The 24301-nt window shown below is 50.6% G+C and overlaps 2 protein-coding genes across 2 annotated transcripts; one reads left to right on the top strand and one right to left on the bottom strand.

Moving 5' to 3' along the window:
• Window positions 1-46: 46 nt before the first annotated feature.
• MEIOC (meiosis specific with coiled-coil domain) lies at window positions 47-11847 on the top strand. Its single transcript, XM_030465760.1, has 8 exons — window positions 47-76; window positions 224-349; window positions 1430-1587; window positions 1710-1814; window positions 3179-5033; window positions 6319-6453; window positions 8435-8615; window positions 11663-11847. Exons 1-8 carry the CDS (start codon window positions 47-49, stop codon window positions 11845-11847), a joined length of 2775 nt encoding a protein of 924 aa, XP_030321620.1.
• A 3134-nt stretch (window positions 11848-14981) lies between these two features.
• On the bottom strand, window positions 14982-24084 carry CCDC43 (coiled-coil domain containing 43). The gene is made up of 5 exons (XM_030465848.1): window positions 23902-24084; window positions 19978-20065; window positions 17852-17987; window positions 17259-17317; window positions 14982-16161 (listed from the first exon to the last, which is right to left on the bottom strand). Exons 1-5 carry the CDS (start codon window positions 24067-24069, stop codon window positions 15974-15976), a joined length of 639 nt encoding a protein of 212 aa, XP_030321708.1. The 5' UTR covers window positions 24070-24084; the 3' UTR covers window positions 14982-15973.
• Between the last annotated feature and the right edge of the window lie 217 nt (window positions 24085-24301).

Raw genomic sequence — 24301 nt, 5'->3', positions numbered from 1 at the left:
AGGCAAATATGAAAGTGTTCTAATGTCAATATTTAGATCTAACTGCATGAAAGCTCAGATGGTGCAGTGTCCACAGGTAAATTAAAGTGTGTAAGAAGGTAGTGTTGATATAAAATCTACAGTTCTCAGATGAATGTATGATTCTGACCTCCCAGACATAACTTTATATATATTATATATAATTATATGTATTGTATATAACTTTTCCCCCTGTCCTGTGCAGCCCAAGGTTGCATTCAGAGGTGGCAGCTGCTGCTGGAGCAGTGCAGAAGCTGGTGGGAGGCTGACTGATGCCTTCAGTAACGTGGTGACAGGCTCTGGCTCACTCTATGGCTGCTACAAATCACAGGTGAAGTTGATTACAAATGAGTCTTTTACATCTGATGTAAGAGTGTGGGTTGCCTTAAACAAAATGGTCAAAAATATTTGTAATGCAGTTGCTTATGAACATAAATCACAGGGTTTGATTTGGTCACAATGGATCTTTATTGTCATAATGTTCCTCAGGACAGTGAGGTTTTGATACAGTCACAGCTACAGCAGTGTGTGGTGGTTAGCAGAACAGTGTTTCACTGTGGTCTCTGTTCTGTGAACAGAGGCAAAAAAGTGAGGAGAAATGACTTAGGAAAGCTGGGAGGTGGGTAAGAGGGAGAAACTTGGGTACTGCAACAAATTCTTCTGTGTCACACTGCAGATGTGGAGTCCAAACATTCACATGAACCAGCCTGGCAGTGCTGCTGCTCAGACTTGTCAGGTACATCAGACTTCTCATTTGGCCATGAACTTTACACCAAACTGAAAGATTCAAGTGCAGACTCCTTCCCAATACCTCCAGGAACAGACCTGTTACTTGCTCTGCCCTAGACTTTGTTCTTCCATGGCTTGCAGTCCAGTGACTGGGCTGAAACTGGGCTGACAACTGTTTTGCTTACAAAAGTATTTAACAGCTTTGGGGAACCCAGAGGTGAAGTGGAGTCACCTGTCCATGCAGAAGGGAATTCCTTGTGGGGAATAAACCCTGCCCTTGTGTGGCACCCTGTAGCTGCTAGACTGCTTTGCTCTGTAAAGGAGCATATTCTGTAACTTCAACATTTAATCCTGTGAAAAAACTGTGAAAATTTTTCAAAGAGCTGAGAAGACTTACTGTGTTTAAAGCAAACAAGCAAATGCTCCTTTTCTCTTAAAAGTGATCATTTGTCAGAAACCAGGGCAGCTGTGGTGGCCCCAGGTTTTCACTGCTTTGTGTCCATGTGCTGGGCACTGATCCCAGCAGAGGGACCTGGAGCAGCCTGACAGAGGATATGGCTTGCTTGTTTCTTGTGCTCTGGTTCCTCCAAGGGTGAACTGTTACAGCTGCTTAGAATGAGGAGGTGACATGGTGAAATGACAAGGGGATGTGTTTAATACCTGTGTTGTACATGAAATGCAGAATGAAGAAAATGTAGATCTCCCTCAGAGCTACAGCTCTGCTCTTTCAGCATCAGAATACTCTGCATCTGTGGACTCTTCCCTTCTCTACACCCCGTGGTCTACCTGTGGGGATGATGCCAAGCAGCCTCCTGTGCCCCAGATCAGCGTCAAGTCCAGGTACTCAGTCTTGGCAGAGGGAATGCCTCTCCTGAAGGAGCAGATGGGTGATTTGTTTGGCTTAGGGTAGGAATGATTTTGAAGGGAGTAAAAGTTTTAATTAATATGCTTCTTGTTTTCAGGATTCAACCTGAAAGGAATGATTATGGCAGTGAAACAGACTTATATGGACTCGTGTCTAACATCTTGGAAGAACAAGATAAATCACAGCCATATTGTGCTGAGGGGTGAGTGACATCCCCTGACAAAAACTCTCCTTGCTGTTCTGTTAGGCATCTTTGTGTCTGCTGCTGGCAGGTCCTCATGTGCTTTAGAGTTTCCCTTCCTTCCCCTTTTTCTTCTATTTTGCTTGTGATACTTCAGTTTTCTCTGCGTACTCAAATGATATGGTAGGTTCTACCTTTCTGGTGTCAACAGAGCTTTTTAATTGGCATTTTTAAAATGAGTCCCTAACAAGTTCCTGTATTCAAATAAGTCTCCTTGTATATGTATACATACCTTGACCTGTTTATTTTGTTATTATTTTATTTTGGAGAAAGATTTAATTCAGTCCTTGAGTTTCTCTCTTAAATAATTTCAGTTCACAGAAAAAATACCCAAACCACAGAACGTTGCTTTCACACTTTCCTGACCTGTCAGGAGGGAAGGATTGTGTGTAAAATGACTATTTCTTGATGTTAGCTAAGCAATATTTGCATCTCCCAGAGTCAGGTCTAGGAAGCCCCTGTTGTAGCACCAGAAGAAGCCATCAGATGGTCATAAAAGTGTGAGATAAAGGGACTGGATTCCAGTGTCCCCATGGGAGCTCATGGTCTGAGACCTGAACACGAGTGGTCTGAGGGATTAGAAAGGGAACCCAGTTCTCGTGGTTCCCAAGTCAGACCCTGCTTTTCCTTTCTGTCTTTTCTCAACATTGCAATGATTTCTGGCTGTGTGCTGAGACGTGGCTGAGTGAGGGAAACATTAGTGGAGAGTCTTGATCCAGAGATACCTTAGGAATTCCTTTGCTTCAGACAGTTCAGGTTGGATTTCTCTCTTCAGGGCTGCCAAATTTGGCTGTGGCTGTAATGACTTTTTACTTAGTCTGTTTACAGCTTTCCTTGACACTCAGTGATTGATTGTCCTGTGTTAATTCATGGTAATTAGCAGAAGGAAAGGAAATGTGCTGAGATGCTTACTCTTGATTTACCTGCAGGAAGCAGTGTAAGCCAGCATAAAACACAGTAGAGTCTGAAGCAATGAGCAAGATGAGAGAGAGGAACATTGTCTGCAATGCTAGGATGTGGCTTTGGAAGGATGTGGGTAGCTTGGGAAGTGTGGTTGTTTTAACTTGCTGCTTAACCAGGAGTATTTTAGTGGTTTTGGGCAATCTCCTGACAGGGCTGCCCACAGGTGGTCTGTTCACATCACCTGCAGCTCCACACCCTCAGTCAGCTTCTCATTGAGCCAGGGGAAACTGCAAAGATGGCAGCAGTGGAGAGAAGTTGGAGACATCCTTGAATCCATTGGGGTTTCAAACCTGTCTGTGCATCTGGGGCTGGAAGAGGAGCCCTCAGGTCAGATTCTAACTGAGCATTTCTTCTCTTTGAAGGAGCTGCCCTCCCACCTTGAAGTCAGTGTGGCCCATGAATGCACCCAGACTCGTAGACCACCATGACCTGTTGCCAGAAACTAAAAGACCAGTTGTTGGAGCTGTCTCACCACAGGGTTTTTATGGTAGTGAATCTGTATCTGCTGCTGAAAAACAGTATCTGCCAAGTGGTAATCTGCCATCCCAGCAGAAGGTGGAGGAGTGTTATCGTGGGTTTCCTGGTCTAGACCTTGAAGAGCAGTGTTTGTACCCTCCTAGGAATGATCGTGTCAGCTGTTGCAGCGTGCAGAATAATGAGAATATAAAGACAACACCCATCTATCAGAATTATCCATACATGAAAACCACCTTTACAGCCCCAGGGGGGTTCTCAGAGGTGATCAAAGACTCAGGAGCTGATGCTTATCCTTATGGGAGAGAGAAGGGGTGTCCCAAGGCACCCGAGGCCCAGTCTCACCAGAAACGGGCAGAAATGTTTCTCCCCCAGTTTCACAGATATAATGAAAACCCAGATTGTGGGAGATACACTGAGTATTCTCATGCTAGCAAAGCAAAGCCTAACAAGAGCACCAGCTGTGGCCTCCAGGAAAACAAGAGGTTAGTCAATGGAAGCCTTGAGGCAGCATCTCTGGACACAGAGCCCTACACTAAATTATTTCAGGTTAAATCAGGAACTCAGAAAAAAATAGAAGATGCAATTTCAGATCAGCCAAACTTTACACTTCCCAAAGCTGTAGGACTTCTATCAGAAAAACAGTTTGCAAATGAAGCTTCGTTCTGCACCGAGTTTGGGCAAAAATTTGAATATGGATTAAAATCTTTTGCAGCTTGTTCAGGAAATAGTGACTGTGCAAATGGTGTGGAAAAGCAGCAGTTCTCCAAGCCTGATCTTCAGAATTCTGAGTACTGTAAATCCCTCCCACTGTTACCAAACTCTGCCAGCCCCTCAGCAGCTGCTCCTGGGAAGCCAGCGTGGGTGAATGTTCAGACCAAAGCTGCTGCTTCTGTCCCAGTTCAGAATCCAAATCCTTTGTTGAAACTCAATAATCATCTTCCAGCTTTTCCAAAAAGCTCCAGTCACCCTAATGATTTTTTGCAGTTACCATCTTCAAACTTCTCCCTCGGAGGTAATTTATTTCACAAGTACTGCCCAGACAACCCTTCCTTTTTTTCCAGCCTTGATTTGGGCTATAACACAGAACGAGCTCGCTCTGCAGCCTGTGTGGAAGCCCTGGTGAGGAGTGGAGAGGAGAATCTCATTGAGTATTTGAGTGAAAAGAAACTGAAGCAGCCCAATGGGTTCAGTGAGAGTTACCTGGCCCAGCAGCTGGAGGTGATGGAAGCCATGAACAAACACCGCTTCCACCTGAAGCCCGGCGAGCGCTACGACCCGGAGGGACACAAACACACTGAGGGCTTCCTGCAGAACGTCTACCAAGACCTGGTGGAGGCTCAGGGTCAGTTCAGTCTCCGTCAGGGGAGTGGGGACAGTAACACCATCAATCCTGTCACTTGCCTGCCAGCTCCAGGGCTGTCCAGCAGCTGCGTGCTGGGGGACTTCAGGCGGAATCCGCAGCTGGGGCCGAACGCCTTCCCCTGGAGGTCAGCTCAGCTCTTTGGCCGTTCCATTGTCCCCCTGGTGGAGTCTCCTGACTTGTTCTCCCACGATGACTTGAAACGTTTCTACCCTTATTTTAACGATAAGGTGTATGGTGACACTTCTTTTCCTGGTGTTGCACCAGCGTTTGGATTTCAAAGGCAAGTGAAAACCCGTAGCGGGCCTTCCAGTGAGCTTCATGTTAGACTAGAAGAATGTTATGAGCAGTGGAGAGCTTTGGAGAAAGAAAGAAAGAAGGTAAAAAAATTAAATTAATATGTCATATCCCAGGTTTGATGCAGATATCCTGTTCAGACCAGTCATGGGTAATTCTCACTGTTATAAGCAGAAATGCTGAGTGTGACTTGAAAGTTAAAGAGTTTTGCTTCCCTGAACATTTGGGACTGCAAGCAGAAGTTCTGAAGGTTTGTAGCTTGGTTGGGAGTCTCAGTATTGTGTGGAATGATGCACTTCAGGCAGGAATTGGGTGCCAGTCACAGTCTAGAGGCTGAGGTGCTGCAGGGCTCACAAAGCATCTGGAAACTTAGAAAGCAAATCCATTAATTACATGTTGATTTGAGACTAAACATTGATCTTTTCCAGAATTAATGAAAATGCTTAGGCCCTGACCTTTTAGTTCTTTACACAAGTTCTTCTCACCTCCTGTTTACCCAGTTTTAAGCCAAACAGGCTTTTTCCCCACGGAAATGCAGGCCTAAGAAAGGGTAATACAAAACCCTTGAGCTGAAAGGTGTCTCCCCTTGTTGGATGTAGAAGCTGCCTTAACTTCACCAGTTCTGCTGCTATTGATATTTAAAAACACTCTGGAGCTGCGACTTCCTGAGGGGGAAACTTGACTTGGGGGAGTGGGGTGGAGGGGAGGGGTGTCAAAAGTGACCACCACAAGGCAATCTAAGAAAAGCAATTTAAAAACAAATTTAGCAAGCTCTAAATTTTTCCTGGTGTTGCAGAGTGACAAAAGCATCGGCTGAGGGGAGCTGAAATCTGAAACCTTGCAGTCAGGTTTCAAAGTAATTGAAATTTGATGACTAAATGAAATGGGGTTCACTTTACCAAACAGCTTTCTGTGGTTTGACAAATCTGTACACTATTTAGGTTAATTGCAGACTGTAACAATTTAATTTTGTGGATGAGGTCCACACCTGTTGGTTGATTGGTTTTTGCCTTGTAATTCTACAAGTTGCCTCCACTTCATTTACAGGCAGAATCAGTAGAGGCTGCAGTCAGAGTGTAGGGGACACAGACAGCAGTTCTGAACCACGTTGTGTTGGCATAATTACTGTAGTTAAACTGCTTTCAGTGCAGTGGGTTTTCACTTAAAACAGGTGATTGTCTAACCAAAGGATTAAATCCCAAATGCCTGAATCCTCATTATCTGCTTAAAAAAACCAAAAAAAACAAAAATAAAAAATCCTAAAGGGAGGAAGAAAAAAAAGTGTATCTGATAGCTCTTCTTGTTTCTGTCCCAAAGCACACTTTGCAGCTTACATTCTTAGGGAGTTATCCTTTTGTTTTCCCACAGACTGAATCAGCTCTTGCTAAGAATTTCCAAGGGAAAAAGGTTTCCAGTGCTAACAACACTCCAATCCCAAGGCTGACATCAAACCCATCAAGAGTTGATCGTTTAATTGTGGATCAGCTACGTGAACAAGCCAGAGTGAGTTGTGGGGCTTAAAAAAAAAATCTTTTGAACTTCTTGCAGACAATTTGAATACAATGTGAGATCTGTGAAGTGATCAGAGCAGCTTTTCCTGGGGTAGCTTTGTTGTTGAACACCGAGCAGGGAGGCTCTTTGAGCAGGATGCACACAGCCCAGCTCTGCACAGCTCCCACACCTCCCCAGTGCAGAGCTATGGAAGGCTCAGTACAGATTTGCAGACTCTGTATTAGAGGAGGTATTTGGGGAGGAAAAAAAGCAACTTCAGGGTTTGTCAGACTTCGGTATGTATTTGCTTGAGAGTCTTTGATTTCTTTCATGCAGAATGGAGATTTGAGGCAACTTCAGCCTGAATTTCTACATTATTAGTTTGCTGCTTAACTCAAACAGCCACAAGGTGTAGGGCAAGCATGCCTGGTGTCTTTTGAGCCACTGGTGGCCACTGCTGGTGCCTGGGGGCAGTACTGTGCTCTGAGCCAGCAAGATCCTGCCAGGGAGCCCTGGAGGAGCAGGAATGTGAGCCTGGAGTGATCCTAGGGCAGCGAGCCCTGGGGGGCTGCTGAGCTGGGGGAGCAGCAGCTGCTGCTGGGGGAGGTGCTGAGCTCAGCCAGGACACTCAGCACCTTTCCTGCCAGCCCCGGGGCTGCCTCCTGCAGCCTGCCCTGAGCAGCTGCCGGGGTGGTTCTTACAGCTGGGAGGTGTGCTGGTGGACCCCAAAAGAGCAGTTTTGGGATGTTTCCACTTCAGGCAGGCTTCCCTGGCCTTGTACTTTAGAATTGCACCTAAAAACAGGATTTAATTTTCTCTGGCCATTTGAGAGACCATCAGGGCACAGCACCTCCAACACTTATTAGGTAGCAACTGAAAAGTAGGTTTAAGGATTCTCAGAAGCACAGTGAGGCTGTTAGACCTGGATTCTAACATCCCAGTGATGGCCAAATAGAAATTTTGGTGCAAGAGTTCAACTGGAAGTGGAGCTGGCTGAATCTGGGATGGTTTCAGTGGTGTGGAGCATCCAGTTAAATCCTCTTGGTGGTCACTTTGGTTTCCTCATTTGAGACTTCCACTTGGAGCTGCTCTCAGTTCCAGAGCAAAACATAGCTGATGGAGAGGGGACCTCAGGTCCCTCACTGTGTCATCAGCTGCTAAAACCACTTCATAGCAGGAGAACAAAAATCACTTTGTTCCAAGGAAGTACCAGGAAGTCACTCTCTGCTGTGCCCCCAGACCTTGTGTTTGGTAAGCTGTGGATGACCATCAGCCTTGTCAGGAGCTCCTCATGTGGAGCCTTTGCCCAACAAATATGAACATTTTGGCATTTTGAGTGTTATTTCTTTATAACCAGTAGCCACGTTTTGGAGAGCTCTGTGAACCAGGCTTGGGGAATCACTCACCAAGGGGAGAATTCACAGTAATGACACTGTTGTAAGATAAACAAAGATGCAGATTCTCAATGAACTAATCAAAGCTGAATGTTTTTTGAGTGGTTGTGCTCAGTATCCTCTGTGGTTCCACAGCAGCTTTAGCCAGTCAGGGCTGGGCTGCTGCTCTCCCACACTGCCCTTGCTTTGGGCTGGCACAGCATGAGGAGATCCCCTGGGCCCACACTGGCTGCTCCAGGGGAATTGGCTTTCACCTGGACAGTTGTGGCAGAGGGAAGGGAGGAGCACAGGGCTCAGAGGAATGCACACAGTCATGGGACCACCTCCTGGTACCTGGGTGTCCCCAAGGTGCAGGCATCCAATATTATCCAGAAATCTGAGTCCTGATACTGGACTTTGTTGTGCTGTGCACACCCAGGGGTTCTACAGCTTTGGTGGGGAGGAGAGGAATTCCTAGATCAGAATCTAAAACTTATCTAAAATGATAACTTTATGAACTGTTCTCACGAGAAAACCATGGTTATTGTTAGCCTGTTCTTCCTGATCTCGTTCATTTTCTTGTGAGTGTGAACTCCCATAAAGTGTGAAATGTTCCTCAGGTTGTGACTTTGCTTGGAAAGATGGAGCGTCTGCGCAGCTCTCCCCTGCATGCCAACATTGCTGCTGCTCTGGATAAGCACCTGGAGGTGATCCATGTGGTGCACTCCCGCAGGAAAGATGAAATTGTAAATGCTTCAAATCGACAGAGGCAAGGAGCTCCCAGGTGCCAGGATGACAGAGGTAGAGTTACACTTACATACTTTAATAAGGTAGCTCCAAAATTCTACACATATTGCAAATCTGTATTTAAAAAGAAGTGTGGGGGTTGTGTTGAAGTTTTGGTTTATTTTTCAGCATCTAGAGAAAGGCAAACTGTGGGGTTTGGATCAGAGTTTGGAGAGGACATTAAAACTGGGTTTTAGAGATCAGTGGGGTTAAATCCATTTGGATTGGCTTTATTCACTTAATAAGCAAGCAAGTAATGAGAAGTAATGGGTTGTTGTTGCTTTTTGAGGATTTTTGTAACGTGGTTTGGGGTGGGAGATGACATTAAGCTGTTGCCTCTTTCTTCCCTCTGTCCCTCATGTTCCTGCTCCCATCCCACCTCTCCCTCTCTGTTCCACAAAACACTTCTTGGGATCTCCATGGTCAGTCTGACAGAGCCCAAGATGACCTTGAGTTATGAGTGGATTTCCTCTTCAAGCACGTTCTGTCACAGGCTGCCATTAGCACAGGCACACAAAGCTATATTAGAATGGTTTTATTCTTCATAGTACCCAAAACATGCAGAATATTCAGCTTCACTCTTCACTAGGGCAGAATGACACATCCCCTCCTCTCAGATGTCAGGCAGAATGAATTCCTGAGACTGGTGATTCTCCAGCCTACTGCTTGGTGTTGGAAGTGCTCCTGAGTCCTCTGTTCACTTCTGCCTCTCTTTCCACAGCAGAAGTAGATGGCTTATTTTACCTCTTTGGGCACTTTTGTCATCCACTTCTGTAATTCTCAAGTTGGCTTCCAAAGATACACTATAGCAAATTGTCTTTTGACCTCATTCTTGTTTCTCTTTACTGTAATTGAGATGATGTCACTTGTTAAGATGAAAGGGTCTTTTTGGGGTGTTAAAGGCACCTGTTTGGTACTGGCATTACCTGGTGCTGCTCCTGAACCAGAACAGTGAGCTCTCTGAAAACAAGTGGTTTGGGAAGGAGCTGTGGGACCTCAGGATCTGCTCCCTGGTCCAGCTGCTTGGAGAAGAGAAGAGAACTTTTCAGGAGAGGATCTGATTGTTTAACTAAAGAGCTGCCCCTTGAGGTACCTCTCATCCTCCCCACTGTCTGTCTCCAGATGTGTTAGCCTGTTGTGTCTCCTGGGGAGGGTTTGTCAGATTATTGAACAGAATCACTGCATTTGCTGCATCTCTGAGAGGGCCTTGCAGAAGCTCTCTTAAACAGAGCTTTGTTGTTAATCGTTCTGTTTTGATGAGAAGAGCTTTTCCCCTCCCACACCTTGTTTCCACAGCCCCTCTCCCTTCCATCCCAGCTGATATTAAGTATCAGTTACCAGGCTGGGCCAGTCTGTTGTGTCTGTTGTGTCCCCTGTGCCAGAACTTTGGTTTTTATACCAGACCCAGAGGTGAGCCCTGGTCTCCCCCTCTCCCAGCTCCCCTGCTGTAGTTGCAACACAGATTTACATCAGTGGGAAGCAGCTGGGGCTGAGCTGCCCCACACAGGTTGTGCTCACACACAACATGGGGCTGAAAAATTCTGCTGTTGTTCCAGACTGAAGATGTGGAACTCTGTGAAGTATCTGACATTTGTTCATAAATTATTTCCATCACTTAATGAAGGGCAGTGAAAAAGAAAAAAAAGGAAGCTCAGTGATCAGAAAAAGGATTTATGGAGTGACAGCTGTCACCCAGAACAAGAGTCAGGCCTCACAGAGCTGTCTGACCATACCCCTGCTGTGTGGTTCCCTGGATTTAGTGCTCAAGACCTTTCAGGAGGGTATAGATGTTGCAGATCATCTCCTGAAGAGAGAAAAGACCTTTTTAATGTCTGCAACTCCCAGGTGCTGCATTCAGGCAGAGCCTTTAAAACAATTCTTCCTTATTACTGTGGGACTTTCCCTTCTCTGGTAGTGACCAAGGTGCCAACCATCTCTCACAGCTTTGAGATGTGTCCCTTGTTCCTTAGCTTCTCTTAGGCAGTCCAGATGACACCATTCCTGTGATCTCTGGATCCCACAAAGTTTGGTGTGAAAATTGGAATTCTGAAAGTACAAGAGCTGATAATCATGTCCTCCCACATGTCCTCCCACTGTATTCTTTCCTTTCTTTCTCTGGAGTTACCCTTCCGAACACCACCACCTGACATTGTTTGGGTGGCACTTGTGCTGGACAAGTGCATTCTCATGGTGATTTTCCAGTTACCAAAATCTATTTTCTGTCCCACTCCCTGCAGCCACTTAGGGTGGTGACAGCAGAGGGGTGGTGGAGGAGGGAGGGGATCTCGGGACAGGTTGCAGAGAAACCCTGGGGAGCAGAGCCAGACAAGCTGGTGAAAAGGGTGGTGAGGGGTGAGGGTTGGCCTTTGACTCTGCCCAAGGGACCACCAAGAGGGGAATGCTGAGCATCCAGGAGCTGAGCATCCAGGGCTGAAGGTAGGTGCCAGATTTCTGCAATAAAATAAAGCTGCAGTTGTGCTGACTCAGCATGAGGACTGGGAAGAGCAGACTTCATCCCAAAGTGTCCTCCACTCTTCCAGCCCCCGTGGCAGTGCCCAGGCACACAGGTGCTCTCTGTGCAGCCACACACAGCGTGGCCCAGAGTCACCTGGAAAGAGGGTGTCAGATTGGTTTCCTCACACACAGGCTGGAAATAAAATCCAAGCATTATCTCTGTTGTTGAATCCATGGACCACTGCACCACATTAATCTTTATTTTAAAGTGGTGGATGATCTGTGTGCTTCAATAAAAAGCCATAAATGGCCATTCCTTCACCTCTCTCAGTGAGGCAGGCAGAGCATCCTCTCTGGGCCCAGCAGGGTTGGTGGGGACACTGAGCAGGGAGCTCACAGGAAGGGCTGAGATGCTCTGAGTGTCTGTGGAACCAGAGCTCACCAGGTGGGAGCAAAAAGTGCCTCAAATCCACCCAGGCTTGTGTGTGAGGGCCTGAAAACCTCTGCTGGCTTAGAGTCAGCTTTCCCAGCCCTGTAAAGAGCCAGAGGCACGGTGAGGCACTGAGCATGGTGCTGGGTGAGGCCTCAGCCCCCTCTCCTCCCTGCAGATGTCTTTGCTCTGGCCCTGTCGATCCGCGAGCTGAGCGCAGCCACGCGCAGGACGCGGACGGCTCTGTGGTGTGCACTGCAGCTGAGCCTGCCCAAACCTCCCCCTGGGACACCCGAGGAGAAAGCCCTGGGAACGCCGGCAGGGCCCCGGGACAGGGGGCTGAAGGCAGCAAACACTAACTGAGCCCCTCTGCTCTTCACCCACTGTGCAGAGAGGCGACAGCTGATTCTTTGTAATGATTTGTAAAGTTTGAATATTAATATTCGTATTTAAAGCTGTGCCTTGAGGAGAAGTTGAATTTGCTTTAAGAGGTCTCAGGTTCTAATTCGACTGTTACCATGACAGGCAGCATGAGAATGTTGTAAAGCTGTACTGGTGAATGTTAACTTAAAAGAATAATCAGACTGAATAATTAGCAGCCAAGATATTATTTAACTTCTGCAGGTGAAACCTGGTGTACAACTCTTCCCATAACTTCTTTCAGTTTTGCTTTAGGAAATAGGTTTTAAAATAATGATTCTTAAAGACTGTAGTCTAACAGGGTGTCTGGTCAGTGGTGGAGAAGATTGTGATGCAAAAATGTTTCTTTTTTCTTATCAAACTAGAACCTGGAAACAAGGAAAAAATGCTAAGAATACCCAATATTCATATAAAATTAACTATTTAAAATATAAATATTTATGAATTTGAGATTTTAGAATCTAAGTTCGTGGAAGGAGATGCACTGGCTTCTACTAAATTACTGGTATGACAAAATTGCTGTTGTGAAACCATGCAATTTAGTAAATGTGTTCAAATCTTGGGGGAAAAAAAAGAACCTCTGTTTTAAAGTATTTAAACGTAATCAAATCTGCTGTGCACACGGGATGATCTTTAAAAAGCTGTGCAGCAGCTGGAATGATGAGTCTTGCTTTTAATACCTTCACTCAGATTGGAAGAGGTATCACACGGTTCTGAAATTTGGGTCTTCTTAAAGTTAGGCTTTCACTTGTTCGGTTTGGAATTTGGTTGTCATATTTTAGACTTCTTAGTTCACCTCTGTGTTTTGGACAGCTTTTATTACTTGGTGTTTCTCTGCCTCTCTTTATCTGTACAGATTAGAAGTAACTTATTGGCTATGGGAGATGTGGGTATGAAGTGGCTCGGGAGAGACAGAGTTTTAAGACTTGTGGCATCGCATTTATAATGTCTGGATTAAATTTCTTCAGCTGTCCTTGCCTAAAGACCTGGGTATTTTAAATGTCTCTGTTTTTCCTACTTCTGGAAATCCTGATATGCAAAAAGGTGGGATGGCACCACAGAAATCGTTAGTAGATGATGTGAAAGAGAAACCCAATGAGCGGAGTGACCGTTCTGATCACTGAAGTGAGCAGCAGCACTGCCAGGGTGAGCAGATCGGGAGGGAGAGCAAAGCACAACCTCACCCCGCCTGTCACTGCCTTAGCATTTGTTGTGTTTAACCTAGGACGTGTTGATGTTACAGACAGAACTCTGCTGCCTTGAGGCCGGCAAAAATAAACTGGCTTTTGTTGAAGGGCGATTGTTCTCTGATTGTGCCACAGCCAGGCGGTTTCTGAACTCCTCCAGGGCAGCCCCTTCAGACCTGACTGCTCCTCAGGACATAAGTTCTTCCTCAGGTCTAATCTAAACCTCCCCTGAGGCAACTTCAGGCCATGTCCTCTGGTCCTGTCGTTATTCACTTTGGAAAAGACACCAGCACCCACCTCCCTGCCCCTCTTTTCAGGGAGCTGTAGAGAGCCTCAGACTCCTCAAAACTCAGCACCCTCAGTTCCCTCAGCCTCTTCCTGCAGGACCTGTTCTCCAGACCCTTCCCCACCTCTCTTTCCCTTCTCTGGACACCTCCAGCCCCTCAGTGTCCCTTTTCTGACCCAAAACTTACCCCAGGATTGGAGGTGCAGCCTGAGCAGTGCCCAGCACAGGGGATGATCCCTGCCCTGCTCCTGCTGGCCACACCAGTGCTGACAGTAGCCAGGATGCTGGTGGCCACCTGGGCACACTCTGACTCCTGTTCAGCTGCTGTTGACCAACACCCCCTGGAGCTCTGCATCCATCTCTGGGGTCCCCATCAGCAGAAGGACACGGAGCTGTTGGAGCCATTCCAGAGGAGGCCCTGGAGCTGCTGGGAGGGCTGGAGCAGTTCTGGAGCCAGGGGGAGAGAGTTGGGGGTGTTGAGGCTGGAGAAGAGAAGGATCCCATGGGGAGACCTTAGAGCACCTTCCAGTGCCTGAAGGGGCTCCAGGAAAGCTGGAGAGGGACGTGGGACAAGGGCCTGGAGGGATGGGATGAGGGGGAAGGGTTTGCAGCTGGGAGAGGGGAGATGGAGAGGAGATCTTGGGCAGGGAGGGAGGGAGGGAGAAATTGTTTGGGGTGAGGGTGCTGAGCCCCTGGGTGCCCAGGTTGCCCCCAGAAGCTGTGGCTGCCCCATCCCTGGCAGTGTTGAAGGTTGGATGGGGCTTGGAGCCCCCTGGGCTGGTGGGAGGTGTCCCTGCCCATGGCAGGGGTGGCACTGGGGGGGCTTTAAGGTCCCTTCCAACCCAAACCAGTCTGGGTTCAGCCTCAGCACCCTGCTGGGCTCCAGCACTGTCTCCAGGTATTGGAGCCCCTGGGGCTGCACCTCCAGCTCCTGCTCCCCTCTATTAACCAGGGGGTGACACCTTGGCTGGGCAGACACATCCCAAACCCACCCTGGGCTGGGATGTGCAGGGCAGGAATTGCATCAGGAACCCCCCCGTGTGAGGGAGCTCCTGGGGTGTGGGACTGTGCCCTGCTCCAACCCTGCAGCCCTCGGGGCGAGGGGGTTTGGGTCCTGTCACGGGGGGGGTGAACGCTGCTGTCACCTGAGCAGGAAGGGGCTGTGCTCTGCAGCTCTGCCCCCCAGCCCACACCCCACTGTCACACAGAGGTCTGGGGACATTCCCCAGGTGACAGCAGGAACACGGGAAGGAACAAGGATGCAGAGGAACCGAGGTGGGAGGGGAAGGGTTGGGTCACTGGATCCCTGTCAGTGTCCTCACACCCACAGGGCCCAGGGTGCTGAGCCATGGTTTGGTGCCCAGGGCCCCAGGAAGAGGAGGTGCTGAGGGGCACCCCATGACACCCCTCCCTCAACAACTGCCTCTCCCCATCCCACTGCAGCCAGGACCCCCACAGTACCCCTGGCTGGATCAGAACCCAGCCCTGGGGACAGCAGAGCCCATTCAGTGCCAGCCAGGCCTTGGGAAAGCAGCAATGGGGCAGCCCCTGGGAACGCTGCTGAGGGACACAGGGGGGACCCACACACACCACAGACAGAAGAACCCATTTCTTGGCCAAGTTTTATTGTTCCAACCCCAAGAGGAAGCAGTGCTGTGCTCCTGCACCCCCAGAACTGCTCTGGGTCCCTCCCTCCCTCACAGTTTGCAGGAATTAGTGTTCTTTCCAGAGGTGAGAAACAAAACCGGCCAGAACCAGCAGGTAATGAGCCCTTGGAGGGAGAGAAGCATTCAGCTCCTGATAAACCCAGCGACCCCCTGACCCCCCCAGCACCGAACCTGCAGCCCCCCCTTCCCCCTGGCACCGCTGCAGGAATCAGTCAGACCTTTGGGCCCCGGAGCTCAGTTTTCCACCTTCCCACACGAAGTCCTGAAGCAGTGTGAGGGCTCAGCCCACCCGCAGCCCGGGGGTGCTGCAATCATCGATACTTCATTCCCTTTCCTTCCTCCTGCTGCAGAACGGGACTCCCCCTCGCTGAGGTCAGCTCCAAACCCTCTGCTCTGAGCTCAGCCAGAATGAAGATGCTGCGCTGTTCTTGGCAGCATAAATCCCAGGATTTGCAAATATTTTTTGTTTTCAAGGCTACTGTAAATAAATTCACTCCTGCCCCGCGGCAGCGTGTCCTCAGGGACAGTTCAGGGCAGGGCTCTGCTCTCCTCTCAACAAGCTGTTTGCTGGCAGGAGGTGGTGGGTGTCTGGGCAGCCTCTGCCACAGCTCCCACGTCTGGTTTTGCCTCGCTCGAAGTGGTTAGGAGTGAAAATCAATCAGTTTCAGAACACGGACATGGTCACATCACCGTCCTTTGGTACAGACATGGCCACAACAACCCACGGGGACATCTGACACCACAAGCACACGGCACACCTCACCTTCACGAGGTGCTGGGAATTTTCTTTTTTGCTACATAAAGGAAAAAACCAAAATCCAAAATGCTTCCAAAGAGCCACTCGCCAGCCACGTGCCCAGAATTTCTGCTGCTTTTTAAACACACATGGTACTGAAATTCATGTAAGGCCTTGACCTGGGGAAGCCCAGCTACCGCTTCCGCTCGCCTTTCTGTGTCCTTTTCTTCTCCTTCTCCTTCCTCTCCTGCTTGGCCAGCTTATCCTTCTCTCGCTGGAGTTTATCTTGCTCTCTTTTCTTCTGGAACTCATCCCGCAGCAGTTCCCTCTCCAGCTTCCTGGCGTTCAGCACATCCTCCACGTTCGTGTTTCGGAACAGCGCTGGTGCAGTGTTAAGGGCAGATGGGTTCTGCTCACCCTGCAGACTGTTCTGGAGCTCTGAGTGCTGCCCTCAGCACATGGGATGGGTCATTCAACCTTCCCCTTCACCTTCAGACTCCTGCCTGGATTCCTCGCCAAGCAGGTAAGGAATTTGAGAATGAGAAATGAGGAACAGAGGAAAAAAAAGGAATCGAGGTCTCACATCCTGCAGTGACCTGGTGAGAGGGAATCTGCTCTGCTGGGGGGGAAGGGTTTGCAGCTGGGAGAGGGGAGATGGAGAGGAGATCTTGGGCAGGGAGGGAGGGAGAAATTGTTTGGGGTGAGGGTGCTGAGCCCCTGGGTGCCCAGGTTGCCCCCAGAAGCTGTGGCTGCCCCATCCCTGGCAGTGTTGAAGGTTGGATGGGGCTTGGAGCCCCCTGGACTGGTGGGAGGTGTCCCTGCCCATGGCAGGGGTGGGAGGTGTCCCTGCCCATGGCAGAGGTGGCACTGGGGGGGCTTTGAGGTCCCTTCCAACCCAAACCAGTCTGGGATTCTATGAATTTAGGTTTCACTTTTTAGTTATGTGATAGAAAACTTCTTCTCTCTTAGATCTGCCAGTGGGTAAGCTAAAGGAATGTCCCAAATTACTGTGTTGAGAAAAAATGTGAGGTCCAGGGTCCTTGTTCAGTATTAAAGCTCAACTGCACCATGGCCTCACAAGCTGCAGATAAATGTTTTGTTTCTGTTGCACTTTTAATAATTCCTGACATGATTTACCTCTCTGGACACTTAACATGGAAGTGATTGTCTGGGAGGATTATTCTTCCTAGCATTGTGTTCTGTGAAGCTGCTGAGAGGGTGGAAGAGGAAGGGAAGGAACAGAGGAGAGAAAAGAGAAGGAGAGAACCAATGTCAGGTGTGCAGATGGGGCAGGGAGCAGATGGACCTCAGACTTTGATTAGGAGCAAGGTACAGGGTACAGAAACAGAGAAATGAATCAAACTCAAGAGGTGGCTGTGAGGAAATGGGGGGTATCACCACAGAGAAGGAAAGGTGGGAAACTCGGGGAGGAAGCGGCCTTCCTCCCAGCAAACTTGGGTCACTGATCCAAAGGATACATTTTTCTGATCCAATATTTACTGCTGCCCCAACTGATCCATCCTGCTCATCCTCACCAGTGAGAGAATTAAGGAAATCTGGACATCAGCAATGACCTTGTGCCTCTCGACGGCCCCACCTGGCTCAAAACGTGGCCAGTAACCATTTTACCAAGGCACAACAAGACTAAAAATTAAGGCACTGAAAAGAGAGAACTTTGAACTCTCCCACTCCACACATACTCTCTAAACAGGAGCTTTTCCATGGTTTTCTCTCCATAAAGGAAGAGAGAAAATCCAGTACATTCCCTACAGAGTGGCCAGGAGGTGAATCCCACCTCTCCGGGGCTGGGCAAGCCTCCCCCAGGTGAGGCCCAGCTGGTGGGGAGTGTGGGACTGGGGGAGAAACCTCCCCAGAGGTGCTCGTGGCACTGAAAACTCCCAGGAGAAGAAAAAGCTTCCGTGCTTTTTTCCATGGAAGATATTGTGTAACAGAGAAGGAAGACAGAAAAGTTCCCCCAGTTCTCCCCACTGCACAGGGCTCGTTTTAGGAGCTTTTCAATAAAAATTGTCCTGCAAAGCACCAGGTCCTGACTGGGTCAGGCAAAGGATATTCCTCCTCATCCGTCACGTTGGCGTACTGAGCCAGGAGAGCAGCTTTCCTCTGCTTCTCCTCCTGGGAAACTTCCTTTGGCTTCACCACAATCCTGGCCTGCTTCTCCATCATGCTGGTGATGGCCTGGATCTCATCTGGCAAGGAGGAGACTCAGAGGGTGAGGCTGCCAGACCCCCCTGCCCAGCCCTGTGCATGTCCCTGGGACATCTGCACTGAGCTAAAGGGAGAATCCTCACCCAAAAAATATCCCCCACCCCCCAGAGCCTCTGAGAGCTGCTGCTGGGGAGCTGAGGATGAGGATGGGAGGAGCAGGAGCTTCTCCTCCCCAGGAGGAATTCCCTGTGCTGCCCCAGCAGCTGCTTTCCTGGGGCACAGAAGGCTCACAATAAAAGCTTTGAAATCAGCAAGATTCTCCTGATGAAAATCCATTTTCCTCCAAACTGCTGGGGAACAGCAGCTCAGACTTTATTTCACCACACACTTCAAACCCCACCAAACAGAAATCCTGGAGGCCGAGGTGGCTGCTCAGTTAAATTCTGTCTCTTCTACTCACCAAGGGCAATGAGCAACTGAATGGCCTCGTACTGCTCCTCACCTCTGACACTGCTGCCCAGCTCTTGAAATGACATTTGGGGGCTGACAACAATTTATTTGTTTTTTAAAGCTTGTTAATAACTTCTCCTCAGGATTCTGTTACTCTAAGCAGACACTGACTCCACTGGGGATTTATCCACAGTGAAATAATGAAATTCTTGCTTTTCTTACACCCCAGACACATCCTGCCCCCTTCTTTCTGTGACAAGTAAGAAAAACCCCTGTGGGTAACCAACAGTACAAGCAGGAGGCACCCAGCAGCAGCTCCAGAATTTCCTTTCTCTTGTCCCCAGAAGAAGGATTAATTTGATTTAACGTGCAGAGAGCAGAACTTTGCCCCATCCCCAGCCAAAGGGGAGGTGAGGCCAAGAGGAGCTTCAGGGAATGTTTGGGGAAAGCCAATGGTGGTTCAGTCCCTGAGCTCTGAAACACTGAGGGGCTGACAAGGAAGAAAACCACAGGCCTGGGGCCACGGGGAGAACTATTTCCAGCATGACATCAGCCAGTGACAATGTTCTGTCTGCAACCAGAACCAACAAGAAAATGCAAAGCCAACAAAAAGCAGGATTTAGCCAAAAGGGAGGGCAGGGTGGGGCTGTGCACTTGGCAGGTTACAAACTCCCCCCTGCACTCTGCTTCAGCCAGAAAAAACCCTCCAGCCTCTGAGCTCATGGTACTCCAGAGCTCTGCTCAGTGAGCAGAACCAACCCTCATCCACAGCAAGGAGGTGGAGGAAGACAAGGGGTGAATCTGAGGGGTTCCAAGCTGCAGGAGGGCTGGGAATCATGGAATGGTTTGGGTTGGAAGGGACCTTAAAGATCAAGATCCAATCCCCTGCATGGGCAGGGACAGCTCCCACCAGCCCAGGCTGCACAAAGCCCCATCCAACCTGCCAGGGATGGGCACCAACAACCTCCCTGGGCAACCTATTCCAGTGTCCTGCTGCCCTCATGGGGAAGAACTTTCTTCCTAACATCTAACCTGAATCTAGATACCCAGTAGGGCTGGGAAAGGAGCAGCCTCCCCCAGCTCTCCGCACTTATGGGGAAAAAAAAGGACAGTTTTAAAGAGAAGATTTTGAGAGGAAAATCAGGATGGTTTCCTGGTGAGTGCTGGGCCTCTCTCCTGGTGAGCAGCAGAGGAGGGGCAGCTCTCAGTGCAGCTCTCTGCAGGTGTAGTTAAAGCAGTATAAAAATATTTGCTACTGGAGTAGCACAGGCTCCTCACACCACAACCCCTGCACCAGCTGCCATCCCTGCATGGTCACGTCAAGAGAAACAGCCCCAGCTGCTTCATGAAGGGAAATTTAAAAAATCCTACAGAAATCAATAAATACATAAATAAATGAGGTCTTCCTCTGCCCAAAGAGCAGCAGAATGCTGGGGAGGGCCAAAAGGGAACTCATCCTCATTCCCTGTTTCAAGACAAAACAGTAAATAAGCAGCAGTGGCAATGAGAAGGGAGTCAGATCTGCAGTGTGGGGCTGAGCTCCCACCAGGAGGACACAGGCACACCCAGCACCCACTGTACCTTCTTTTTTCTCTTTGGTGTCAACAACCTGAGACTCAGCCCACTTCTCCACCACCTCCCTGCAAACATCATTTATGAGATCTTCTTCCTAGGGAGGGAAAGGAGACTTCTGAGTCTTGGAGCAAAGCTGGTTTGATTTGAGAGAGCTGATACCAAACCCATCAAGTGTGAGGAATCTGAGGACCCAGGGCCAGGCTCCAGCAGTGCAGCTCTTCACACAAAACCTTCTGGTTAACTGGTTAACTAGTTAACTGGTTAGCTGGTTAACTGGTCAGCCTGTGCAGACAGGACTCAGGTGACAGACCCAGCTCAGGACCAGAGTGCCAGTCCCCAGCAGGAAGATGTCATGGGCACCCCCAGCAGTCTGGGCACTTCTGTGCATCCCTTTCCCACCACACGTGGGTCCCACAGCTCCTGGTGCAACCACCCCAGCACCAGGCACCAAGCACCAAGCACCAGGCCCTGCACGGGCTCCTCCTGAGCCATCTCACCATAGCTGGGTGGGCACAGCCCAGAGCTGACACCCCCAGAGTTGTCACCAGCAGGGACATTGCCAGGAGGCAGCTGAGGCCTCATCCCTGGAGATGCTCAAGGTGAGGCTTGAGGAGGCTCTGAGCACCCTGATCTGGGTGAGGGTGTCCCTGAGACTGCAGGGCTGGGACTGGGGGACCTTTGGGGGCCCTTCCAACCCAAATCATTCTGGGATTCTATACTCTTGTCCCCCTTGTCCTGCCTGGAGTGTTACACACAATCTCTGGAGGTGGCACTGGAAGGAATTCAAACTCTTGTTCATTACTGAGGAGAGAAAGGAAACCCCCCCAGGCAGCACGAGGCAGCACTCCCAGCTCCAGCTTCTGGGGAACCAACACCAGAACTCAAACTCCAGTGAGAGACAGAATCATGGAATCATTCTGGTTGAAAAAGAATTCCAAGATCATTGAGTCCAACCACACAGCACTGCTCTGCCTCAGGACAGTCACAGCCTTCCTGCAAGAGCTGCCCAACAGGAGACTTCAGGTTGGAGAAGCTGAATCCAGGCAAGAAACATGATTTGATAAAAGAGAGAAGAGTTCTGAAGGGGCAGAGCCAGCAGCACATCACTGGGAAGAGGCACATGTCCAAGAGGCAGGGAGTGTCTGTGGGCTTTTGGTTGGATCCTGGCACTGCCTGCAAACCCTCCTGCTCCTCCTGGGGCAGCTGCACTGCTCCCCAGCTTCCCTGGGCACCCAGGGGCTCAGCACCCTCACCCCAAACAATTTCTCCCTCCCTCTCTCCCTCCCTGCCCAAGATCTCCTCTCCATCTCCCCTCTCCCAGCTGCAAACCCTTCCCCCTCATCCCATCCCTCCAGGCCCTTGTCCCAAGTCCCTCCCCAGCTTTCCTTGAGCCCCTTCAGGCTCTGGAAGGTGCTCTAAGGTCTCCCCATGGGATCCTTCTCTTCTCCATCTGAACACCCCCAACTCTCTCCCCCTGGCTCCAGAGCTGCTCCCACCCCCAGCCTACAACAGCCAAACACAAAACCTCAGAGTGTAACAGAGAGACAGGAGCAGAACCAGCACAGGGTGACACCACAGGGCTGGGCACCCACAGAAGGACAAGGTCCACAGGGGAGGGGACAGCACAAGGACAAGGGGGGGACACTCCAGGCTGTGAGAGGAGGTGATCTGCACACAGAGGGGCAGCAGAAAGAGGAAAGGTTTGGGGTTCCCACCAGGACCAGGCTCCCCCCCCTTTAACCAGAGCAGATGCAGGACAGGATGGTGCTCAGCTGAGGAGTAAGAATGGGGGGCTCAGGGCTGAGCCCAGCAGGAGGTGACACTGAGACCTTCAGAGGAACACAGGAGCAGAGTTCAAGGAGGTGATGTGCATGGAACCACCAGCCAGAGGGGATCTGTCTGCCCTGAGACACAGCAAGGCAGGAAAAGAGAAGGAAAATCAGCAGGGCATGGAAGATGTGAAGGTTTTTAAGTGCCAGGAACACTCCCAGTGAAAGCATTCTCCTGGATGGGTGGGCTCCCCTGAGCACTGGGATGGCAGCCACTGGAATCAGGGCTGGCAGGACCAGGAGCAGCTTTCTAAGCCAGGAGAGAAGGGTGAGAGAAATTCCCTGAGCACTGTGCAGCAGGGAAATCTGTCAGTGAGGGGGAAGGGAAAGGAATGGCAGAAACCTGGGAAACCTTCTGATGAGGGGGTGGAGGTTGTTGTGTGAGGGGAGAGGGCAAAAGGGAAACACTGCAGGGATCCCAGAGAGAGGGAAAAAACAGCCCTGGAGCTGGGGAAGAGACAGAGACCCCTGGGGGGAACTGAGCCAGGACAGGAGGAGCTGTGCAGAACCCCCAGAACCCAACTCTGCTCCCAGCAAACAAACTCTGCCTGCAGCAGGGGAGCCACCAAACACCTCCAGCTGGGCTGCCCCAAGGGAGAGGGGAGGTGAGGAAATGCAGAGGAAAATGGAGAACTCCATCAAGCTGGATTCTGTCTGACTGAGAGAGAAGAAGTGAACAGAAACATCTCCTGGTTCCCAGTGTCTGGATTTGAAATGGTGACAGGGAACAAGCAGGTGACATTGTCAGGAACCAGGGGACACCAGTGCTGAGGTCACCTGAAATGTATCTGTGTGAGGGTTGCCAAAAACTAACAGCAAAAAAGTATCAAAAATTACCTGGAATCTGTGACCAGAACAAAGAAAAAAATCCTGGCAAGAAAGGGCCCAGATTGACCAAATAAAACATTCCTTTAGAATTCCATACAGAAATGAGCACAGAATCTATAAATAAAGAAAATGCACTGAATAAAAAGAGCAATTTAAAAGTTTGAGGCCCCAAGAGGCAGAGAGGTTTTACAACTGCAGAAGCATCCAGCTGAGTTTGCAGATGAAGCAGAACTGAGCTGTGGCTGTGAGAGAAGAGCAGGAGGAGCAGGCAGAGGGCTGGGGACAACTCCTGCAGGACAGAGCCAGCCCAGAGCTCCAGGAGGGATCCAGCAGCACCCAGGAAGGACACTGAGAGAAGAGGGGAATCAGCAGGAGGGAAAGCAGCCCCGGGGTAAGGATCAGACAGGGGCTCAGCCTCTGGTGATGAAATAAAGTCAGTGCAGTAATTACAGACAAGTTAATTAACCTCGGGTATTTGGGGGCAGCCTTCCCAAAGCCCCTCACACTGCCAGAATGCAGCCCTGGCCTCTCCATGGTTTTGGGCACAGATCAGTGCTGGCACAGCCTTCAGACCCTGCCCTGGGTGGGCAAGGGCCGTGCAGGCAGTGAAGATGTGCTCTGTCTTTTCATAAAAACGATTTTAAATGCTGTGTGGTCTGTGAACATAAAGATTTACAGGATATATTTACTGCAAACCGCAGCTCCCCAGTCCCTTTGTGCTCTGTGCTCCTGGGCTTCGTTTGGGGACTCAGCCCCGGCAGAGCAGTCCCAGCACCTCCCCCCGAACACCCAAACCCCCCGGACAGAGGATGCTGTGCAAACCTCACAGCCCCCCAGGAGAGACCCACGGGAGGAAAAGCTTTTCCTGCACCCTCCGAGCCCTCCCCGAAGCCGAGGGACAGCCCTGCCCGGCCCGGAGGTGTTTGGGCTCCAGCCCGATCCCAAGGCCCGGGAGGGGACACCCGGCTGCGAGGGGGGAGCGGGACGAGACCCCCCCGCACACAGCGGCCCCGCAGCATTTCTGGAACCTTCGTCTTGTTTAAAAGCCGCTTCTGAACGCGCCCGCGGGCAGCTCCGCACACACAGCCCCGACCCTGACCCCCCAGAACCGGCACAGCCCCCTCCCCACCAACACCCGGAGGGCCCAGAGGGGTTGGGGACCCCAGGGACGGCGCCTCCCCCCCAGGGCTGCGGGAAGACAGAGAGCTGAGGCCCGGGGGAATCTGGGGGAGCCCTCGGGCCCCTCGCCCCGTCCCCCCCTCCCGCCCCTCACCAGGCAGGCGCCCAGGACGCCCCGCAGCGCTTCCAGCCGCTCCTCGTCGCTCTCCTCCTCACGGAGCAGTCCCTCGATGTACGCCCCGTAGACGGCCCGGTCCAGGCCCAGCGCCTCCAGCCGCCCCTCCAGCCAGGCCCCGAACCCCAACCCGGAGCCCGGACCCATCCCCGGCCCCGCCGCCCCTCCCCGCCGGGCGCCGCCATCTTGGGACCGCGCCGCGCCCCGGGGAAAGGGGGCGGGGGAGGGCCCGACGGTGGCCGCCCGGGACAAACTTGTGGCGGGAGCGCGGAGGCGTTCAGAGGCCCGGCCCGTCCGTTCAGAGCCAGCCGCTCCCGGCCGGGCCGCTCCCCGGTGCCCGCAGCCGCTGCCCGGTACCCGCAGCCGCGCTCCCGCTCCC

Source organism: Calypte anna, chromosome 27, assembly GCF_003957555.1.
Source record: "Calypte anna isolate BGI_N300 chromosome 27, bCalAnn1_v1.p, whole genome shotgun sequence".
In the NCBI taxonomy this organism is placed as follows: Eukaryota; Metazoa; Chordata; class Aves; order Apodiformes; family Trochilidae; genus Calypte; species Calypte anna.
Note: the sequence above shows the minus strand (reverse complement) of the source record. Positions and strands in the feature narration are given on the sequence as shown.